The sequence below is a fragment of the Scardinius erythrophthalmus genome (genome assembly GCF_964197995.2).
Source record: "Scardinius erythrophthalmus genome assembly, chromosome: 3".
NCBI lineage: Eukaryota > Metazoa > Chordata > Actinopteri > Cypriniformes > Leuciscidae > Scardinius > Scardinius erythrophthalmus.
In genome coordinates, this window is record NC_138223.1 from 37,596,869 (window position 1) to 37,619,437 (window position 22,569).

The 22,569-nt window shown below is 38.0% G+C and overlaps 1 protein-coding gene across 1 annotated transcript; it reads left to right on the top strand.

Moving 5' to 3' along the window:
• The first annotated feature begins 89 nt into the window (after positions 1-89).
• On the top strand, positions 90-20,797 carry eif5b (eukaryotic translation initiation factor 5B). Its single transcript, XM_081361662.1, has 24 exons — positions 90-139; positions 4,692-4,811; positions 6,827-6,905; positions 7,041-7,695; positions 8,496-8,707; positions 8,788-8,938; positions 9,020-9,112; positions 9,198-9,284; positions 9,994-10,062; positions 10,168-10,481; positions 10,566-10,673; positions 10,749-10,859; positions 11,551-11,618; positions 12,504-12,645; positions 12,721-12,852; positions 12,972-13,154; positions 14,150-14,311; positions 15,911-16,042; positions 16,211-16,342; positions 17,958-18,034; positions 18,115-18,279; positions 18,909-19,047; positions 19,192-19,353; positions 19,603-20,797. Exons 1-24 carry the CDS (start codon positions 105-107, stop codon positions 19,708-19,710), a joined length of 3,636 nt encoding a protein of 1,211 aa, XP_081217788.1. The 5' UTR covers positions 90-104; the 3' UTR covers positions 19,711-20,797.
• The last annotated feature ends 1,772 nt before the right edge of the window (positions 20,798-22,569 follow it).

A 22,569-nucleotide genomic window follows, 5' to 3' on the forward strand; every position in this document is an offset into this window, starting at 1 on the left:
TACTCAATGTCAAGTGCGCATGCGCAATGCGAGCACGACCAACTTGCGTGGCTAACACCGACTACACTGCATCGCAACGAGGAGGTTACAGTTATTCACACATAATGGGAAAGAAACAGAAAAATAAGGGAGATGACGGGTAAGTCAGAACACGTGCGAATGCGTAACACGGACTGCAGTGACCTACTGTGCTGTCTGTAATCTTGACAGGGTAACGTTAATGTTTAAGGAGACACACTGTTAGCCACCTGGCTAGCTTCTGATGGGCATGAGTTCATGTGCCGCTGTAACTAGGCCTGTCTTGATCATTACCACACTGACGCTCTTACCAAAGAGGAATATCATCAGTAGATCACTGACACAGGTCTAGACACGAGGCTGATTGGGTAATTTATTGTAAGCATTTCTTATTTGTCGCGTTTGTGGCTTTAAAATGAGACACGAGTAGGTTTGGCCAGCCCCCCTGGAGGAGTCGAGGTCCTCCAGCTGTGAGTGTTAGATTAGACGCACTTCACATCTGCTGTCATATCATATCAGACACTGTCCGAGCACAGAGGACATTAGTATTTAAGGGCTGTGGCCTCTGTGTATTACACGCAGTATCTGATTGCTCGTCCGACAGTGCAACATCATCCGTTTCCATTGTGCTGGCTGGCGGTTTCGCATTGTCTTCGGTAAAACGCTCTTCTATGGGATGCCATCGATCTTTGTTCATGTAGAAACGGTGTTGTGCCTTACTTGAACTCCCTGCTAAATTATTGCACCCTCGTTGAGGCCGCTACCTGGTTGCCTAATCCTAACCCCACCCACACACCTAATCCTAAACCTACCTGGGACTCAGGGGGGGGGGGGGGGGGGGTCATGATCTGAAGGAGGGGGTCCGAATACGGTAACAGTTAGAAATCTCGAGCTGTGGCGATGTTAAAATGCTCTCAGGACTGTGACAGTCTTTCACCAGCTGGATTGGGCTTTCCCACTGAGATCAAGGGGTGTGATTGTGAAGCTTATGATAAATAATAAAAGTGATTCAGGCTGTATTTAAAATGTTTGTGTGTGTGAACAAACATCTGATCTGAATAATTATTGCATATTTTCACCACAGTTCTGGAATGAGAGAAATTATTAACACTTCATTGATTTGAGTAATTGGTTAAGAGTGGTATTCTAAATGTTTCTCACAATCATGGAAAAAAACATATATAAACATTACAGTTCTATCAATTTTCACATATGTGACCCTGCACCACAAAACCAGTCATATCGGTACATTTTTTGAAATTGAGATTTATACAGCATCTAAAAGCTTTCCATTGATGAATGGTTTGTTAGGATATGACAATATTTGGCCGAGATACTATTTGAAAATCTGGAATCTGAGGGTGCAAAAAATCAAAACATTGAGAAAATCGCCAATTGTTGTTGTCAATTTCTATTGGCGAATGTGCTGCATTCACTCACAGAAATAAATGTTTTATATATTTACGGTAGGAAATTTACAAAATATCTTCATGGAACATGATCTGTACTTAATATTGTAATGATTTTTGGCATAACAGAAAAATAGATAATTTTGACCCATGCAATATATTGTTGGCTATTGTCACAAATATACCCGTGCGACTTGTGACTGGTTTTGTGATCCAGGATCACATATATATAATTTTAATTGAGTGTATCATTTATTTAATAAATCATTTTAAATGTCTCAAACTTCAATTATAAATATGTCATAGACTTATTGTTTTTGGTTAGAGTAAAACATGTTTGTACGCCATAGTGATTTTGGTGAATCCAGGATGAATCATTTGTTTTGATGTTTTTAAGCTGGTTCAGATTGCAGTAAATTAATATAAATATATTCATAAATGAATATACTATAATTATACTTTCTATATATATATATATATATATATATATATATATATATATATATATATATATATATATATATACTTAAAATCTCTTTATTGGAAATTAATTTATCAAAATCTGAAGCTTGGAATTGATTGTCATTTTTATGTCAGACTCTAATCTTTTATGTTCTTCTGTTCTGTTAGCTGTGGATTGTTTTTAGTTTGTTAGGTTGAAATAATTTTTTAGTTTTTAGGTTTTGCTGTATTACTGGGCAGTGTGGGACAGTAGTTTCACCTGGTTTGACCTGTTTTCTCCTTCCGTTTTATAGTCACTTGAATGTCTAAATTTAGCCGGGTGTGATGCTGAGCAGATTCTTGCTCTTCTGGCCTTGCTGGAGGTGGTTAAGTAGATTAGTGCCCTAATAAGTGTGTTAACCTTTGCTAACCATTCAGTGCTGGTTGCTATGTCATTCCCTGTTCAGTCTCAGATGTCGTCATGAGATCCAGCCATGAATTATTGCACTTTCAGTTGCGTCAAAACAAGATTACCTGTGACCATTACTGACTTTTGGAACTAGGCTTTGCATTGCATCAAAGAACTGGTCTGCTAAAACACGTTTTTGAATTTATTAAACGTCCCCCCCATCTCTCCTTCATCCATTCAAGTAATTTGTCCAACTGTCTATTAGCTGGTCTTTCATCATCTGCTCTGTGTTGGCTGAGGTCAGCATGTTTATGTACGTGAGAGGTCTCTACCCTGTGATGTGTGGCTACTAGTAAACGGTGCTTTTTTTTTCTGATGCAACAAGCATGCAAGGAGGGCTTTAGACTCCACTATATAAGCAGCAGCACAAGTTCACTTCCTCCTTATTGCTGTGTTTGACTTGACGGGTAAGGTGCACGTTTTTAGGCATTCAATATGCTCAGTTTTTGTAAATATTGGTATATGCTTTCATTGGTTGTCTAGAGTGGTTTTTGGGGTGTAATATGCATCTGTGCTGCTGTTGTAATGCTGATTGATTGATGAGTTTGTCAGAAATATATTGTCTTACACCACTGGTCTATAATGGTAGTCTTTTTAGTGAAAGTATGATGTAAAGTCACAATAGGACATCCTGCTGTTTTTTTTTCCAAATCTCTGGTGACAGATGTGAGTTTTCCTGGCCAGTTGCTAGTTAATCATTTCTGGTGGTCTGCATTTACTCTGAGCTTAATTGTTTTATTGCACTGTACATGTGTGTTAACTAGGGATGCAACGATTATAGATTTTGTTGGTACGATTATAGTCTGAGGAATAATCACGGTTTCACGGTTATCACGATTATTTTGCATTCATTAATTTCACAACACTATTAGTTTATAAAATCACACGAAAACTCCTTATATTTTAAAGTGTTATTTATTGCTGCTCAGCAACCAAATAATACACCACAAAATAATAATACAAACAAACAAGTCCATTTCTCTCTTTGGAATTAAAGAAAAGTGAAAAAAAAAAAGATTTTTGACTTACTTTAACACTGAAAATAAATAACAATAAAAATAAAAATAGCCTTTTGAACTAGTTCATAGTTCTTTTTTTTTCCATGCTTTTTTTTTCGTTTTTCAAAATGATTGCCACAGCCCATATTGAACCACAGACAATTATTTTATCAGTTTTAACACTGAAGCTATGCGTCAGATGTTTGTTTCCCATCCTCACCGACCTTGTCATAAAACTGGTTTAAATACGACGACTCCTTGCTGCTTTTTGTTTTGATTTAACGTAAGTGATGAGTCGTTCATGAACGATCCATTCATTGCGCCTGTCACGTGACAAATGAACGAAAGACTCTGAAGGTAAAGTAATTATTGATGTTTCCTGTAAACGATTTTTGACGGCATTATAATGATTTCTTAATTCAGAATATGATAAAGATTGCAGAGGTGGATATGTTCTGGGAATTTTGCAGTTAATAGTATAACATTTAAAGCCCCTTAAATGAACGAAATGACTCGAAAAAAGATTTGTTCATTTTGATGAACGAGATCGAACAAGAGAATCAGTAGTGGCTGGTGTTGCCAGATTGGGTGTTTTTTCCCCGCTACATATTAAGGCCGGTTTATGGTGTGTTTTAGCTGTGTTTTCGCCTGGAAGGCTCTTTAGAAATCTGGCACTCTATTGAAGGAAGTTAAACTGAGAGCGCGGCGTTCACAGACCAGAATGAACGAGTTCACAGTAACGTTCATCAGGCAGTAATACAGTACGTTCAGTTCACGTTCGCCCAAAATATGAACTAGTTCCGTGCTCCGTGTCTCATAAGCTCTTATAATGTTTTCATTTTGCGCAAGATGCAACATTTCCGTTCCGTGAAACACAAACGCGGTGTTGTGGAGCCTTTACGATTAATTAACCGTGACGAATTAAAGCGCGGTTAATAGTGAAATCGGTTAATCGTTGCATCCCTAGTGTTAACCTGATTTCATAAAACATTTTTAGTTTTATGTACATTTCTATTCGCTTTCTCATAACATTTCTACGTTTATTTAAATGCAAAATATTTTATTGTAAATTTACACCATTTTGAAATCTATAGATGTGAAATCTATTCTTGTAGAGACATTTCCTGTTCAAACAGGAAGATTACTATTAGGGGGAATCATGTAATTCGTGAAAGTTATAGTTTTAGTCCAATGTCCTTGAAGAGGTAAACTGTAAATGTTAAGTGTGTTTGTGCCTGATGATATTTTTCTTTTTAGCCAACTTTTAGAAATACACCACCATGTAGAAGACCTTAATGTTAAAATGCATGGAAAACGTCCTCAGTCAAATTGAATGGTTTTCTGTCATTTTTATAGTGCCAAAGACGACGGGGTTGACATCGACGCACTTGCAGCAGAGATTGAAGGAGCAGGAGCAGGCAAGGAGCAGAACAAATCAAAGAGCAAGAAAAAGAAAGTAAAGAAAGACGACTACGAGTAAGTCTTCGTCTCTTTCCTCCAACACTGACACAGTTGATGAGCCTAAAGAGACTTTCCCTGGCTTTACAGTTAACCTACTGCTCAGATAGTTAAGCGTCAAGATTTATTTAATATTGCTGAAAGCTTCTGCCATGACCGTCCCAGTCCCCTGACCTGAACCCTATAGAAAGTGATTGGGATGAACTGAAGAAGCACCAGTGTGGAGCTGGGAGGAGTGGTCTCTGATTTCCTGTCAGATGTTCTCCAAATCATCAGGCATTAGAGGAGAAAACTCAGAGCTGTTATCTTGGCAAAAGATTGCAAAAAGTATTTAATATAAGGGTGCCAATAATTGTGGCCAATGTGTTTTGGAGAAAAGCTTTTCATAATGTGATTTACCCCCCACTTTCAATTCTTTTACTTCAATGAAAGGTTTTGTGTAGAGATGTTCCGATACCCTTTTTTCCTTCCCGATACCGATTCCGATACCTGGACTCAGGGTATCGGCCGATACCGAGTACTAATCCGATACCTGGGTGTGTATCTATACAGCTGCAATTCATACTAGTCCTGTATGAATTGATATAATTATTTTATAAAAGGTATTTTAGTTTTACAATATAACTGTATAAAAAAGTGCAACAAATAAATCTAGGAATCTAAAAAATTATATTTGAATAATAACGGTCCGCAAAAGTCACGGTTTGGTTCGATAAGATACACTGGTGTCATGGTTCAGTACGTTTTCAATACAGCAAAAAGAAATGCCAGAGAAATTTCCTTGATTTACATTTTTTATTAAAACTAACATCATAAAGTATGATCATTTTTTACTTTGAGCAATGATGGAGCTATAGCGTACTCGAACTTATAAAACATAAACAGCTCCTTATAAAAAAAAATGAAATGTAATATTGTAGTAGTTATAAGCAAACGTTTATTTTATTTCAGATTAACATTTGAGGGCAGCAATTTTATTCATAATGTCAAAATAAAACCAACGTAACGTTACTTGAAAGCACAATGTTCTTGGTTTCCACGTCAGCGCTGTTTGATCCGTTATTAACGGAGAATGTGAATGCTTTTCACTAGATCTCGCAGCGATGTTATTACTTCTGTGGCGAATTCAAATTTCTTTACTTCTGTGGCTTTCTTTACTGGATCTCTTAGCGCTGTGTAGTAACAGTGTAGCTTGATCAAGATCGCCTCGCGCTGCATTGTTCCAAACTGTCTAATGGTCCATGAAGCACAAAATAACGAGTAGCGCAGTTTTGTTCCGTTTTCATTACATTTGCCATTTGATGTTGGGCGCCAGCGTCTCTTAACGTTACATAATGCGCTTGCCGCGCGCCTGCATCTGAAAATATGCGTTTTCATTTCTTCTTCGCTGCTCTAAACAGTGGTTGCTTGTGGCAACACAGGAAGATGTGCTGTTGCCACAAGCAACCACTGTTTAGAGCAGCGAAGAAGAATTGGTCTCTGATTTGCAACGTTAAGCAAAGCTAGCGTGCATAACTAGGTATTTTTGAATAAAATGGTATCGGATCGGTACATGGGTAGATGTACTCGCCGATACCGATGCCAGAATTTTTATTGGTATCGGCGGCATTTCCGATACTAGTATCGGAATCGGAACAACCCTAGTTTTGTGTATTCTTTGAATGAAAAATCAAGAGAATTAACAGTGCAGAATTATTTTTACAGCCATCTTTGATCATATTTACCAGGGGTGCCAATAATTCTGACCACAACTGTACGAACCCTGAGATGAATAATGTAAAAACATTCAACTATTTCTGCCACAATACCATGGTTACAGTTAGCATTACTACATTAAATCCATGGTGAATGTTGGTGATTTATAGACTGTAAAGACTTCTATAACTTTCCACGTCAGCACTGTTTGATCTGATATTTATGGTTTACTGATCAATTTAATATGTGAATAAAATGCTGAATTAAAGTATTAATTTGCATGAAAATATCAGTAGTGTAAATGTTTGGAAATAACTGATTACCTCTTTATATTGCAGTGAGGATGAAATCCAGAAAGAATTAGAGAGGCTGTCACTAGAAGAGAAAGCAGGAAAAGCAGAAAAAGAAACAGCAAAGGTATTCTTTAGTAACACAAACCCATAAACACGTTCAGCACACATTTTCTTTTTTCCTCCCTCTTCTAATAGTGCAGATACTATAAATAGAGTCATTTTCCATTGAAAGCAATTCCTGCGTGTGTTTCCCTCTTAGAAATCCGAATCCGTAGAAGAGCCTGAACCTGAGCCCACCTTGACGAAAGCAGACAAGAAGAAGGCCAAGAAGGGTAAGAAGGTGAATCTGGAGGATGAGGAAGGTGATGAAGATCAGGGTCAGAACAACATGGAAAACGAGCACAGGACGAAAGATACAAAGACGGTGGCGGCTCCCGCTCCTGCTGGTCCTGCTTCGGACTCTGAGGACGAGGGCTCCCAGTCACGACAGAAACCCAAGGCTAAAAAGAAAGGCGGGCGAAAAGGCGGATCTGACTCGGAGGAGAATGATGAAGATGGTGGTGCGAAGAAGGGTGGAGGAACGGTCGACAATGACGAATCGGATGACGATTCTCAAACCTCAAGCAAGAAGAAGAAAGGTAAAGGCAAATCCAAAGCAGAGAGTGAGGAAGACGAAAGAGAAGACCCGTCCTTCAAGATGAAGACAGCCGCGCAGAAGAAAGCAGAGAAAAAAGAGAGGGATAAGAAGAAGAAAGAGGAGGAGAGGGCCAAGCTGAGGGCTAAGAGAGAAAAAGAGGAAGAGGCCTCAAAAAAGGATGAAGGCAAACCGGTTACCACACCACCTTCAACAGAGAGCAAGACATTAGAGACAGCGGCTTCAGTGGAGCAGGATGAAGCTGATGTCCAAGGAGAAGGTCAGATTTTCCATAGTACATTGTCCACTCAGGAGTGCTTCTATATGTGTTTTATAATACATACTGTATGTATATATATGCATGCATACATACATACAGTGTATATATATATATATATATATATATATATACATACATACATACATACACTGTATATATATATATCTCAGATATTTGTGTTCAGGTATTTTCTGATTGATTTTGATGATTTCTTTTTTTCTCAGTGATAACATAACATTTATTAAATGTGCAATGCAGGATTTAAAATACAGTAAAAAAAAAAAAATATATATATATATATAAAACTGTTATTGCTGCTTATTTTATTTTTTTACTGCATTTTTTCAGGATTCTTTTATAAATAGAAAGTTCAAAAGAACAACATTTATTTGAAATAAATATCTTTTGCACCATTATTAATGTCTTTAGCTGTCACTTTTGATCTATTTAATGCATCCTTGCTGAATAAAATATTAATTTCTTACTGAATCTAAAATATTGAACTGTAGGATTTAGCAATTTTGCTACTGAAGTTTAAATCAAACACTATTAAAGTCATTAGATGAGGAGTGCTAAATTGTCAAACTTGCTCTATTGGAAACTTGATGAAAGGCATCATGATTATTTGTGAATATTCAATACATCACCAAGTCCTAAGCTTTAAGACCATACATTAGTTGATAACATCTAAGCCACACTGGTTGATATCCAAGATGCTCATCTGGGTTATTTCAAGCCTACATCATCAGTTTTTTTTATTCTCCAACTAATTTCCCTCTCTCTCCTCTGCTTTTCTACAGAGGAAGCTGAGGGTGATAAAAAGAAAAAGGACAAGAAGAAGAAGAAAGGCGAAAAGGAGGAGAAAGACAAGAAAAAGGGTCCCAGCAAAGCGACGGTGAAAGCCATGCAGGAGGCCCTGGCCAAAATGAAGGAAGAGGAGGAACGAATCAAAAGAGAAGAGGAGGAGAAACAGAGGCTGCTGGAGGAGATGGAGGCTCAGAGACTGGAGCAGGTCAGTGGAAACACACGGTCACTCAAGATCATGGTGTCAAATGATTATGGTTCCTTCAACTCTGAAACCTTCATCCACAGGAGCGTCTAGAGGCCGAGAGGAAGGAGAAGAAGAAGCAAAAGGAAAAGGAGAGAAAAGAGAGACTAAAGAAGGAGGGAAAACTCCTCACCAAGGCCCAGAAAGAGGCTCGAGCCCGAGCAGAAGCCACACTGCGAGCACTACAGGCTCAGGGTGAGAACATGACTCACAGTGCTTATGATGAAGTTATGATGATAGTTTTTTGACCTGGTGGTGTCGTTGGCTTCCTTTCAGGTATTGAAGTGCCATCCAAAGATGCAATGCCAAAGAAGAAGCCCGTTTACTCTGACAAGAGAAAAAAGAAGCCAACAGCACAGACTCCTGAAGGTTAGATCCTCACTTGCTCCCTGCTGTGATCAAAGATGGTTAAAATGTCCTAAAAATGATTTTTTTTTGTGTGTGCTTATATTAGAAACGTCAGAAGTGACAGCACCTACATCAGAGACACCTCAGCCATTCACAACAGAGATGGAAGTAGACAAGCCTGATGCGGAGCCAGGTAACGACCAATCACAGCCAGCTCTGCTTGATTTACTCAGGTTTAAAATGAAAAGTATTAAGCTTGACTTTGATTTCTCAAATGTAGGGCCCTATAAAATCTTTTAATTTTTTCCCCTTAATTCTGTTTTCTGTTTTTATTTTTTTATTTTAATGGTTTAACTGTGTTTTAGTCATTAAACCGCATGTTTGATCAATTGAAATTGGAAAATGTAACATTTGAATCCGTCTTTTAAATGTAATCAAAATATAAAAAATATTTTACAATAAATTATCAGGTCTGCACAACAAAACGAAACTAAATTAAAACTAGTTTTTTGTTATTCCTCTATTTTTTTTAAAATAGTAATCATCTAAAATCAATGTTTTTATTATTATTATTACTACTATTATTTTGAGAAGTACATTTTAGTAAGAGTAATATATTCCTTTCGCAATTTCATGTTAACCATACTTTGATTTTTTCATTCTGTCATGAAGACCTTTGAGTTTCTGAGTTTTTGACATGCAGATATTAATTTTTGTGTTTTAATAACTACTGACACTATTCCATATCGCGATTCATTTTACAGCCCTACTTTTGAGTTATTAATCCAAAATTTGCCAAATTCCGTGACATTGCGTGCTATACAGTAAAATTGTCTTTTCATACATTTATGCCCGTAAGGAAGTATGATGGCTTCTTAAAATTGTAATTTTCATTGTTACAGTTAAGGAGCCAAAGGCAGAGGCTGCTGACCTGGACGACTGGGAGGCCATGGCCAGCGATGAGGAGAAAGGTGGGGTTAAAGCAACCTGTCCCACAGATGCATATCTTTTAATATCAAAGTCATTTGGTGGTAGTTTTCCACGGACCCTGATTAATTTGACATTTGTGCACTCAGAGATGAAGAAGGTTCACATCGAGGTGAAGGAACCCACTACAGCTACACAAAAACCTGCTGAAGACAAGGAGGATGGCAGTGAGGAAGAGGAAGAGGATGAAGAGGAGGAGGAGGATGAGGAGGAGGAAGAAGAAGAAGAGGGTGAAGGAGAGGAGGAGAGTGAGGATGAGGAGGACAACAAAGACAGCAGCAACAAGACGACCACAAACAAAGCAAGAAAAGAGCCGAGCTCAGAGTCGAGCAGCGAGAGCGATTCCGATGATGACCGAAGCAAAGAGGAGAGACTTTACGACAAGGCCAAGAGGCGCATAGAGGTACAGATACTCAGTGTTTTGTACAGATATACGCACATTTTAGTCAGTGGTGTTGAAATCAATCATGTTTTCCTTTGTGTGCAGAAACGAAGGCAGGAAAACCTGAAGAACATTAATTTGGACAAGCTCCGATCTCCTGTGGTTTGTGTACTGGGTCATGTGGACACAGGGAAGACCAAAATCCTGGATAAGGTGCGTTTTAAAGTGACTGATGTGGACTTGTGTGGATTTTGTGTGTTTCTTATTGTTTTCTTCTCTGTCCATCAGCTGAGACACACACATGTTCAGGATGGTGAGGCTGGTGGGATCACACAGCAGATCGGAGCCACAAATGTGCCCCTGGAAACCATTATAGAACAAACCAAGATGGTGAAAAATGTGAGTATCTTTCTGTAACGCACATTCTCTCATTCTGTTGTTTCCCATGCGTCCCCCCCCCCCCTTTTTTTTGTACAGTCATAGCATGTAGGTTAGATGGATAAATGAATCCACACAGAATATCAGATCAAATCAGTAATTTGAAAACAGTGTGGGTGATTCAGCTGTACCGTGTTTGCTCTCTAAGAGATGAAGCCGCCTCGCAAAAAGCTCAGTGCCAAATTGAGTTCTTTTCGTGGCAAAATGCATGTCTTTGCGAGTATTTACGTGAACAAAATCAGTTATGCCTTAAGTGAATGTAAAAACTTGAGAATAATATGCATGTGTAACAGTATATTGGATGCTTGCTTGGTCCTCAAGTGACATCAGCCTAAATAAGGGGGGAAATTACATTTAGCATTCGGCATTCAGTCACGTGACGTTATGTTATCTGCGTGGAGTAACATCTGGGACAGTTGCACGCAGTTTGTTCTTATTATTAAAACAAATAGAAAGCAAACAAATAGCATTAATAGTCATTTTCATTTTAGTTCAGATATACTATGATAAATTTGAACATTGATTTGTATTCTTATTTTACACGTGCACGTAGACTTTCATGGAACATTAGGTCATGAATATTGCCTCAAAAGTCATGGAAATGTATTGGTAAAGATGTGTATGAACCCTGGTGTTTGTATGTTTTTATCAGTTTGAGATGGAGAGTGTGAAGATTCCTGGCATGCTCATTATTGACACACCTGGACACGAGTCTTTCAGGTACACACTATTCTTGTGTGTGTGTGTGTGTGTGTGTGTGTGTGTGTGTGTGTGTGTGTGCGCGCCATGTAAAAGTGATAGACAGAATATATACACTACCATTCAAAAGTTTTTTCACATTTTTAAGATAGAACTTAATACATTTAAGCATCCCTTAAATGTATAAAATTGACAGTAAAGATATTTTAAATGTTTCTATTTCAAATAAATGCTGTTTCTCTTGAAAGTTCTGTACTTCAAAAAATACTAAAAATAATAATGTTTTCCTCAAAAATATTCAGCAGCATAATTGCTAATGTTTCTTGAGCAGCAAATCAGTATATCAGAAGGATTTCTAAAGGATCATGTGACACTGAAGACTGGAATAATGATGCTGAAAATGTGCCATTACAGGAATAAAACGACATTTTAAAATATATGCAAATTGAAAACAGTTATTTTACATTGTAATTAATTGTTTCACTGGATTTTTTTTATGTATACATTTTTTCGTTTTCTGATAAGACATAAACTTCAAACAACATGAGATCCAAAAGTGAAACAGCAGTATGGTATATATTTAAATATACAGAAATAAGTCGGAAAAAAAATAATGTAAGAAATGTCAGACAAATATCCCTGATACGTAAAATACAAGGAGGGTAGTCGAGTCAAAAAATCACTATTGTTACATCATGAGTTTTACATTATTTTTGTTCCGATTAATAAATTCAACCTTTGTGAATATAAGAGACTTACAAAAAATGTTTTTACCAATCCCAAACTTTTGAATGGTTGTGTGTGTGTATTTATAAACTAAGAAAATCCATACCAGTCAACACTGACTTTTTGAACTCTAGTTGTATAGTATTTGTATGTTTAATGGCACTCTCCTCCACCCTTCAGTAATCTGAGGAACAGGGGTAGTTCTCTGTGTGACATCGCCATCCTGGTGGTGGATATCATGCACGGTTTAGAGCCACAGACACTCGAGTCCATCAACCTGCTGAAGGAGAAGAAATGCCCCTTCATAGTTGCACTTAACAAGGTACCAGATAGTGACTACTGAATGTGGATACTGATCATTACAACAAGTATTTGAATGCTAATGTTTCTTTGTCAGATCGACCGTCTGTATGACTGGAAAAAGAGTCCAGAAACAGACGTGGTGGCCACACTGAAGAAGCAGAAGAAGAACACCAAGGATGAGTTTGACGAGAGGGCTAAATCTGTCATCGTAGAGTTCGCGCAGCAGGTCTGTTGTCTCTTATCTTTTTGTATAGTCTTCTTAACGTTGTTTGCAAATGCTGTTTCTTGTTGACTTTAACATGTATAAGAAGTGAGCTTAACTTGTGTGTGTCTTTCAATCTTCAGGGTCTTAATGCCGCCCTGTTCTACGAGAACAAAGATCCTCGTACGTTTGTGTCCCTGGTTCCCACCTCGGCCCACTCGGGTGACGGGATGGGGAACCTCATCGCCCTGCTGGTTGAGCTCACTCAAACCATGCTGGCCCGCCGACTGGCTCACTGCGACGAACTTCGGGCACAGGTCATGGAGGTAAGTGGTCAAAAGGAAAAGCTTTAATGAGTTGATTATGACATTACATTTAGATATCACACACATTTCTGTTGAGTATATGAACGCAATGGCCAATCAGAGGCATTTAGATTCGTCAATGCTGAAAATGCCAGAGCTTTGTTCGGTGTGCACCCTTAATAACTGCATCCTAAATTGTGAATAAACAACTAAGTGCAGATACGACGCAAGTACATTGATTCTGCAGTGTAGACCGTGTACGTTATTATAGCGGTTATATTTAAGAGTGCGTAGCTTGCGCTAGACTGAAATCATGGACCACTTCAGTGATAATGTTCTTTGCTTGCTTTCTGTATATAATTTATTACAAGTTGACTAGCCATTTAGTTTTTCATGCTACTAAAATAACAAATGTCTTTATTTTCTTATGGTTAAACATTTCTTAGCTTGTTTTGTCTGTGCAGCCAGAATATGATGTGCCTTTCCCCAAACACAAAACTTTTTTAAATATATTTTATTAATCAACATTAATTTTCTTAATAATGTAATGTAATGATCGACAACAATGATTTTTGTCATAATATTGTAATTGCTGTCCAGTGTCCACCACAGACCAATGGTGTTTGAAGGAGTTTACCAGCCTGAGCTTTTTTTAGAAAGTTTGCTTTGTCAAGCTGTTTCAAACTGCCGAAATTAACTCCAATTTGTTTTTTGGCCTGATTTTTTTTTTTTTTTTTTTTTTTAAATGTCGTCACACCAGTTCGTTCTTTGATTTCGCTTGTATTATATCTGGGCCTTAAATGCCATGTCAGATGCAGCTTCTGTTCCACCTTTGCAATGTAAAGATGTTTTTTGTTGATGTTGATAATTTTATTGGTAACTGTCTATACTATAGTATTCTGATTGATTTAAGTAATTGTGTTGTCTTGTGTCAAATATATAAATTTAACCAAGTACCTAAACATTGCCCATCCAAGCTATAATATAACCTCTATGGTCCATTTCCTATATCTCAGGTAAAAGCTCTGCCTGGCATGGGTACGACGATAGACGTGATCCTGATCAATGGTTGTCTGCGGGAGGGCGAGACCATTATCGTCCCTGGTGTGGATGGACCAATCGTCACTCAGATCAGAGGGTTGCTCCTCCCTCCACCCCTGAAAGAGCTCCGAGTGAAGGTCTCATGCCCAATTATATATTTAATTCGCCATATCCGTTATGTTGCTATAGAGCAGGGGTCGGCAAGTAACTTTGGCCGCGGGCCAATATTTTTTTTAGCCAGTAGATGGCGGGCCAGCTACACAGAGTAGGCCTATGGATACAAATTAAATACTCTTATATAGGCCTATAATTGCGGAATATGATGGGTCCGTCACCGTCCGTGGATCATTCATTCAATCGTTTTTTTTTTTTTTTTCAAATTAAAACCAAAAATAAAAAGATGAAAAACGACTTGTTTTTCCATTATTTATTTCCTAAACTGAAATGAAAAAAAAAAAAATAAGGACGGGTTTTCTGATTTTCTGATTGTGCTCAGATCAAAAATAGAAAAAATGAATTACTGGATTAGACAAATTTAAATTTTGATTTTTAAGTTTTAATTTAACACCTTATGCATATATCAAGGAAACCATTTTAAACAGATCAAGTAGGCTACTATTGTGGTAACATATTACAGCCATTTTAATAAAGGTGTGAATAGCAATCATGCCTCATTCCGTACAGTCCGACTTTTGAACTTTATTCCTTTTTTATTATTATTATTTATTCGGGGACACACACATACACACCTAAGGTTTAAGGAGGTCTGCGTGGGACTGTTTTTTTTTCGTCCCGCTCCCACAAGGTTCTATTCAGCAACCGCTTAAAATACACTCGGTGTTCACCCGCTTTATTTCCCGACCTGACGGGTCCACAAAATTTAGATCTCGTTTCCATAATCTCACATTCAAATGTCTCTAATGGAAAGAAGGAGATTGGAGTAGCCTATAATAATTATAAATGCTATACAAAAATTGTGTTCGTGTCAGTATAAATATTAGGCTATTTTAACATTGTACTGTCAGCAGAGAAAAAAAATGTCACAGAAAAAAAATATGAAATATAAATAACATGAATTAAATAGGACAAAGCCTATCACTCAAGTTTCTAAGCAACATAAACGAAAATCATATTGCCCTACTGACGAAATGAAGTAGGCTATTTTCTGTCGAACTATTTCAAACATCCTTGCAAAAAAAGAATGTTGTTGACTGACAATGGTTTCAGTACCAAACAGCTCCTCAGAGCTAGGTGTACAGGCGGTCAGAATTAAGTGCGGATACGCTGTCAAAAGATGTCGGGAGTTGGCTATTGTCAGTCAGACCGCACGCTCCGTCCAAAGTACACCAGAGTTCTGACCGCTACCGTCTTTTGACGCGCGAATGGACACAAAGTGGTCAAGCGTATAACGACGCGGCAGGCGCGAATTTGACGCGCTATTCACGTCCGTTGTGAACGCACAGTTATACTTTAAAACGTAATCCCGCGCCGCATTATTCCCTATGGGCGTTTCACACAGTATGCGGCGGTGAAATCGCCGCGCGACTACGGCTTTTCTCAAGTAGTGGAAGAGTTTTGTACAGCATTTAGGACTGCCAAAATAATCCGGCGGGCCAGAAAATATTGCTGACGGGCCAGTTTTGGCCCGCGGGCCGCCAGTTGCCGTTCCCTGCTATAGAGCCTCTGAGCTTGTCTCACTTGATCACATGCTATATGTTCCTTCTCTCTGTGTACAGAATCCGTATGAGAAGCATAAAGAAGTGTCCACGGCTCAGGGAGTGAAGATCCTGGGGAAAGATCTGGAGAAGACGCTGGCAGGTCTGCCTCTCCTCGTCGCTCATAAAGAGGATGAAATTCCTGTCCTGAGGGTAACCATGTTCTTCTACAAACCAATCAGTTGTGTCCCTTTAGGACACGCTGTACTTTTCTTTCTTTCCTCTCTTTTCTCGCACACACAGTAATCAAGTCAGTAATAACTAATAATCTAATTGCTACGTTGGTGAGCTTTTCTGCATCCTGATGTTTGCTCTTTGTAGGACGAGTTGATCCGGGAGCTGAAACAGACTCTGAATGCCATAAAGCTGGAGGAGAAGGGTGTGTATGTGCAGGCCTCCACGCTCGGCTCTCTGGAGGCTCTACTGGAGTACTTGCGTACATCCAAAGTGCCTGTAAGTCTTCACACACTCTCGTAAAACCCTTTTTATGAATGGGTTATTGAAGAACTTGCTTGGATTTATTATGGTATTGCGATGCATGTTGTATCTAAGCTCTTTCAAAACCAAGCAAGCTGCCTACATAAGCAGTCGCCTTCTAAGGCCACATCCTGTCTGTCGTGGCAGAGTCAGTGAGCGAGTTAGTGCACCCTAAATTGGCGGCAACTCTGTGTGACGCACAAATCTCTCTTCTCACGTGAAGCACATGAAAGATTCCAGATTTGCGAGTTTGATGGTAACATCTTACTCTAATGAGCAATACATGGTGCACAAATATTGGTCAAAGTAGTCAAGTTTTAATTAATTATATATAATGTACTATGCTTCATATGTAATAGTACAAAGTATTAAATGCAAATATATTTATAATCAGCATTACTCTCATCTTGGCTGCCATCTTAAAGTATTGTTTTTAGGGCTATCACCATGATTAAATTCAAGAAAAAATTCTTTATTGCAATTTATGTTTTGATTAACCTGTGTGGTGACAAATCAGGTCCTCCCTTGAAATCGGGTCTCTGTTAGGACTCCAAGCGATCTCATTGGCTCAAATTACTTTTAATAGGTACTCTCTTTAGCGCCTGATTACAATTCCTACAAAATCATGTTATGATAAATGCTCTTTGAAAGACCATTAATTTCTGTATTAGCCTATGTACTAGCATAGCATACAGATACCTGATTAGCCTGATAGCTCAGATTATACAGGCATTTGCACTTACCCTACATGTATTCACAGTCATCTTTAATATAATTACGTGTTGATTTAGAGTGGACCTGATTCCAAGGACGAGAATCCATGAACGGTGTTATAAGACCGTTTTCTAAGGCTTTACGATATATTTAAACTAGGGCTGTCAAACGATTAATCGCGATTAATCGCATCCAAAATAAAAGTTTGTGTTTACATAATTTATGTCTGTGTACGGAGTATAATTATTTTCTATATATAAATACACACACATGCATATATATATTTAAGAAAATGTGTTATTTATATATAAAATATTTATATATAATATAAATATATATACACAGTATATACATGCAAATATTTCTTAAATATATACATGCATGTGTGTGTATTTATATATAGAAAATAATTATACACCGTACACACATTTATTATGTAAAAACAAACTTTTATTTTGGATGCGATTAATCGCGATTAATCGTTTGACAGCCCTAGTTTAAACCATTTAAAAATCATAATATAACATAGTGCTACTGTAAAATCACAAAGTCTGCGATTCAATTAAATAAGTATACACTGCGTAAAACCATATGATTACTTGATTTTGATACTTTATTTGAAACAATAATTATTGCCTTATTGTTATTATATATGTATTTTAAGTCATTTTACACGTTATTGTTTGCTTAGGTCTATTTGTATTACCACAAAAAAAATGTATCAGGTTACTCGATTAATCGCCAAAATATCATCCGATTACTTGATTACCAAGATAATCATTGTTTTTGTTTTCTCCATTGAGCTTGTTGCATTGTAATTGAGCTGTAGTGTTTCAGTTGTTTGCATCTCCTCTTAGATTCTCTTTCTGTCCTTCAGTATGCTGGCATCAACATTGGTCCCGTCCACAAGAAAGACGTCATGAAAGCTTCTACTATGTTGGAGCATGATCAGCAGTATGTATTCTGAGTGATACATCATTTATCTCCTATTATGGGATTACATCATGCTAATCACTCTCTCTCTCTTTCTGTAGGTATGCAGTGATCCTGGCGTTTGATGTGAAAATAGAGCGAGATTCTCAGGAGATGGCTGACAGTCTCGGCGTGCGCATTTTCAGCGCTGAGATCATCTACCATCTGTTTGACGCCTTCACCAAATACAGAGAAGACTACAAGAAACAGAAACAGGATGAGTTCAAGTGCGTTATCTACTGCCCTCATCCTCACCCTTTTTTCTCAATTTAATACACTACAGTTCAAAAGTTAATGCTTTTTTAGTTCATACTAAAAATGAATACTTTAATTCAGCACGAGTGCATTAAATTGATAAATAGTGGCATTTATAATGTTACAAAAGATTTCTGTTTCAAATAAATGCTGTTTACTGCATAATATTTTTGTGGAAACTGATATATTTCTTCACAATTCCTTGTTGAATAGAAATAGACAGTTTCCACAAAAATATTATGCAGTAACATTGATTTTAATAAAAAATTGTTTCTTAAGCAAAAAATCAGCATATTAGAATGATTTCTAAAGGATGATGTGACACTGAAGTCTGGAAAAATTCACAGAAATAACATTTTAAAATACATTATTTAACAATATTACCGTTTTCACAGCCTTGGTGAGCAAAATAGACTTTTTCAGAAATATGAACAATCTAACCGAGCCCATAGTAGTGTACGTTTTAACATTTAACTCCTCACAAACAAGCCTAGGTTCTTAAAGACTGTGTCAAAGTTGTTATTTTGAAAAAAAAAAAAAAACAGATGATTTTTCCTGAATGTTTGCAGTCTGAATATTTGAAAGTTTCTCTCTTTTTCAGACAACTAGCCGTGTTTCCCTGTAAGCTGCGTATATTGCCCCAGTTCATCTTCAACTCCAGAGATCCCATCGTCATGGGCGTCATTGTGGACGCCGGAGTTCTGAGAACAGGCACTCCGGTGTGTGTGCCCACCAAAGGGGTGAGACATTTAGACAGTTTACTCATTATATGCTCAGTAAATAAAGAAGCAGAGAAACTGCTTTCCTCTACTGTCATTTTATGTTTACGGTAAAAATCGAATATGTAGTGATAATGTTTGCATACATTTTTCTATCCTTCTCAGTTTGTAGACATTGGCATTGTGACCGGTATTGAAATCAATCACAAATCTGTAGACATCGCTAAGAAAGGACAGGAGATCTGTGTGAAAATAGAACCAATTCCTGGAGAATCACCCAAGATGTACGGCCGACACTTTGAGTCTGTAGACCTCATTGTTAGCAAGGTAAGCTCTCTCTTACATCCTGAAATAAAGCCACTGGAGCTCATGTGATGCCAAGACAGTGTTGTTTTAGTTGAAATGTTAATTTCCTAAAAAGGAAAAAGGAATATATAAATGTCAATTCAAAATATGAATAAATACTATAATAGTATACAGATATTACTAAAAGAGTGTCTGTATTCAATCTGCTGCCCCCTTAAATGTGATTGGTATTGATTATCTAATGCACATTTGTTCCTGCATCTCTTGTAGATCACCCGTCAGTCAATCGACACTCTGAAGAACTGGTTCAGAGACGAGATGCAGAAATCAGACTGGCAGTTAATCATGGAACTGAAGAAAACCTTTGAAATCATCTGAACACACAAGCGACTGACTGATTCTAGATCTCAAACGACCCCCGTGCACACATACAAACGCTATACGTTGTACACTCCTAAAGGTCACGTGATTATGGAGTCATCAGTGTTGCTCATACATTTAAGGACATTCGTACTCTGACACTCAGCATTGCACAGTCCCGTATCGAGGACTTGTTCCTCGTGTGTGCATGGGAGAAAACTCACACCACTACCCTTTTCCTCCAGCTGTTTTTGCGTGGTGGAGAGTGTTGGAGATAAAAACAAAACAAAAAAAGATGGAAAAAAAAAGAAAGCAAGGAAAAAAAATGTTTTTCTGTGAGAAACTGAAACTATTACCACTGTTTTAAACAGTGACAAATGTTAGAAAATGTTAGACAACCTTTACAATTATTCCAAATGTGCCTGTTCTCTCTGATCAATCCATTTTTTTTTTTTTTTTTTTTCACCATCTCAAAGTTCATTGTGTGGCTGGATTAAACTTGAGCTGCTGATTTGGGCCTGAGGTCTGACCTTAGATTTAGGCTGAGGTTTAAATCGAAAGGTATAAGTTGAAGACCGTGTGGCTTTCATGAATGACTGCTGGAGATTACACCAGGATTTTAGATATACATATATAAAAACAGTCACCTTATCAGTATTTTCATTTTGCCCTGCTTTTTCCATTCCTTTTTGGAGTACAGTTCTTAAACGGACCTTTTTAAAACGACCCCCCTCCAGCCAGAGATTGACTCTCTTCCTCTTCCTCTCTTGGGTGTGTGAACTTGGATGAAAGGCTCTTCCCTTAATCAATTTGAATATGTCATTTCAGAGATTGATATGTGAAAATCAACAACAATAAAGAGATGGCCTATTTATAGACATTGTTGTCCTTTTGTTTTGCTTTTGGTGATAATGAATGCACAGGTGAAGCTTACAAAATGTCATAAAATGAAATGGATATTAGATTATATTTTGCTTAAAGGAAAAAGAGCCCTTTTTCTGAGGACTCTGAAAGATTTCTGAGATTTGTGACATAATTTTTCCCCCAAAATGTATATAACCAGCTGTAATGTGGAAAAGGTGAAATAAAAATTTAAGTATACATCATGATAGTGTTTGTTGTAGGCTTTTTAATTTATACTTACATTATTTTTTTTATATACAGTGGGGAGAACAAGTATTTGATACACTGCCGATTTTGCAGGTTTTCCTACTTACAAAGCATGCAGAGGTCTGTAATTTTTATCATAGGTACACTTCAACCGTGAGAGACGGAATCGAAAACAAAAATCCAGAAAATCACATTGTATGATTTTTAAATAATTAATTTGCATTTTATTGCATGACATAAATATTTGATCACCTACCAACCAGTAAGAATTCCGGCTCTCACAGACCTGTTAGTTTTTCTTTAAGAAGCCCTCCTGTTCTCCACTCATTACCTGTATTAACTGCACCTGTTTGAACTCGTTACCTGTATAAAAGACGTCTGTCCACACACTCAATCAAACAGACTTCAACCTCTCCACAATGGCCAAGACCAGAGAGCTGTGTAAGGACATCAGGGATAAAATTGTAGACAAGGCTGGGATGGGCTACAGGACAATAGGCAAGCAGCTTGGTGAGAAGGCAACAACTGTTGGCGCAATTATTAGAAAATGGAAGAAGTTCAAGATGACGGTCAATCTCCCTCCATCTGGGGCACCATGCAAGATCTCACCTCGTGGGGCATCAATGATCATGAGGAAGGTGAGGGATCAGCCCAGAACTACACGGCAGGGCCTGGTCAATGACCTGAAGAGAGCTGGGACCACAGTCTCAAAGAAAACCATTAGTAACCCACTACGCCGTCATGGATTAAAATCCTGCAGTGCACGCAAGTGCTCAGGCCAGCGCATGTTCAGCCCCGTCTGAAGTTTGCCAATGACCATCTGGATGATCCAGAGGAGGATTGGGAGAAGGTCATGTGGTCTGATGAGACAAAAATAGAGCTTTTTGGTCTAAACTCCACTCGCCGTATTTGGAGGAAGAAGAAGGATGAGTACAACCCCAAGAACACCATCCCAACCGTGAAGCATGGAGGTGGAAACATCATTCTTTGGGGATGCTTTTCTGCAAAGGGGACAGGACGACTGCACCGTATTGAGGGGAGGATGGATGGGGCCATGTATCACGAGAACTTGGCCAACAACCTCCTTCTCTCAGTTAGAGTATTGAAGATGGGTCGAGGCTGGGTCTTCCAGCATGACAACGACCCGAAACACACAGCCAGGGCAACTAAGGAGTGGCTGCGTAAGAAGCATCTCAAGGTCCTGGCGTGGCCTAGCCAGTCTCCAGACCTGAACCCAATAGAGAATCTTTGGAGGGAGCTGAAAGTCCGTATTTCCCAGCGACAGCCCCGAAACCTGAAGGATCTGGAGAAGGTCTGTATGGAGGAGTGGGCCAAAATCCCTCCTGCAGTGTGTGCAAACCTGGTCAAGAACTACAGGAAACGCATGATCTCTGTAATTGCAAACAAAGGTTTCTGGACCAAAAATTAAGTTCTGCTTTTCTGATGTATCAAATACTTATGTCATGCAATAAAATGCAAATTAATTACTTAAAAATCATACAATGTGATTTTCTGGATTTTTGTTTTAGATTCCGTCACTCAGTTGAAGAGTACCTATGATAAAAATTACAGACTTCTACATGCTTTGTAAGTGGGAAAACCTGTAAAATCGGCAGTGAATCAAATACCTGTTCTCCCCACTGTATAAAATATTATTTTCAGTCACTTCATTACAGCACATAAAATGTCTTGTATTATGTGTATGAACCCTCTGGTACTGTTCTGGTACAATTAAATGGTTGTACTATATTTTAGTTTGATAATGGT

Excerpts from the sequence above, each read along its gene's own strand:
- eif5b (XM_081361662.1), top strand. The coding sequence starts at position 105 with ATGGGAAAGAAACAGAAAAATAAGGGAGATGACGG. Across the intron at positions 9,285-9,993 it reads CAAGCCTGATGCGGAGCCAG|TTAAGGAGCCAAAGGCAGAG; the intron begins GTAACGACCAAT and ends TCATTGTTACAG. Across the intron at positions 19,048-19,191 it reads TGTGTGTGCCCACCAAAGGG|TTTGTAGACATTGGCATTGT; the intron begins GTGAGACATTTA and ends TATCCTTCTCAG.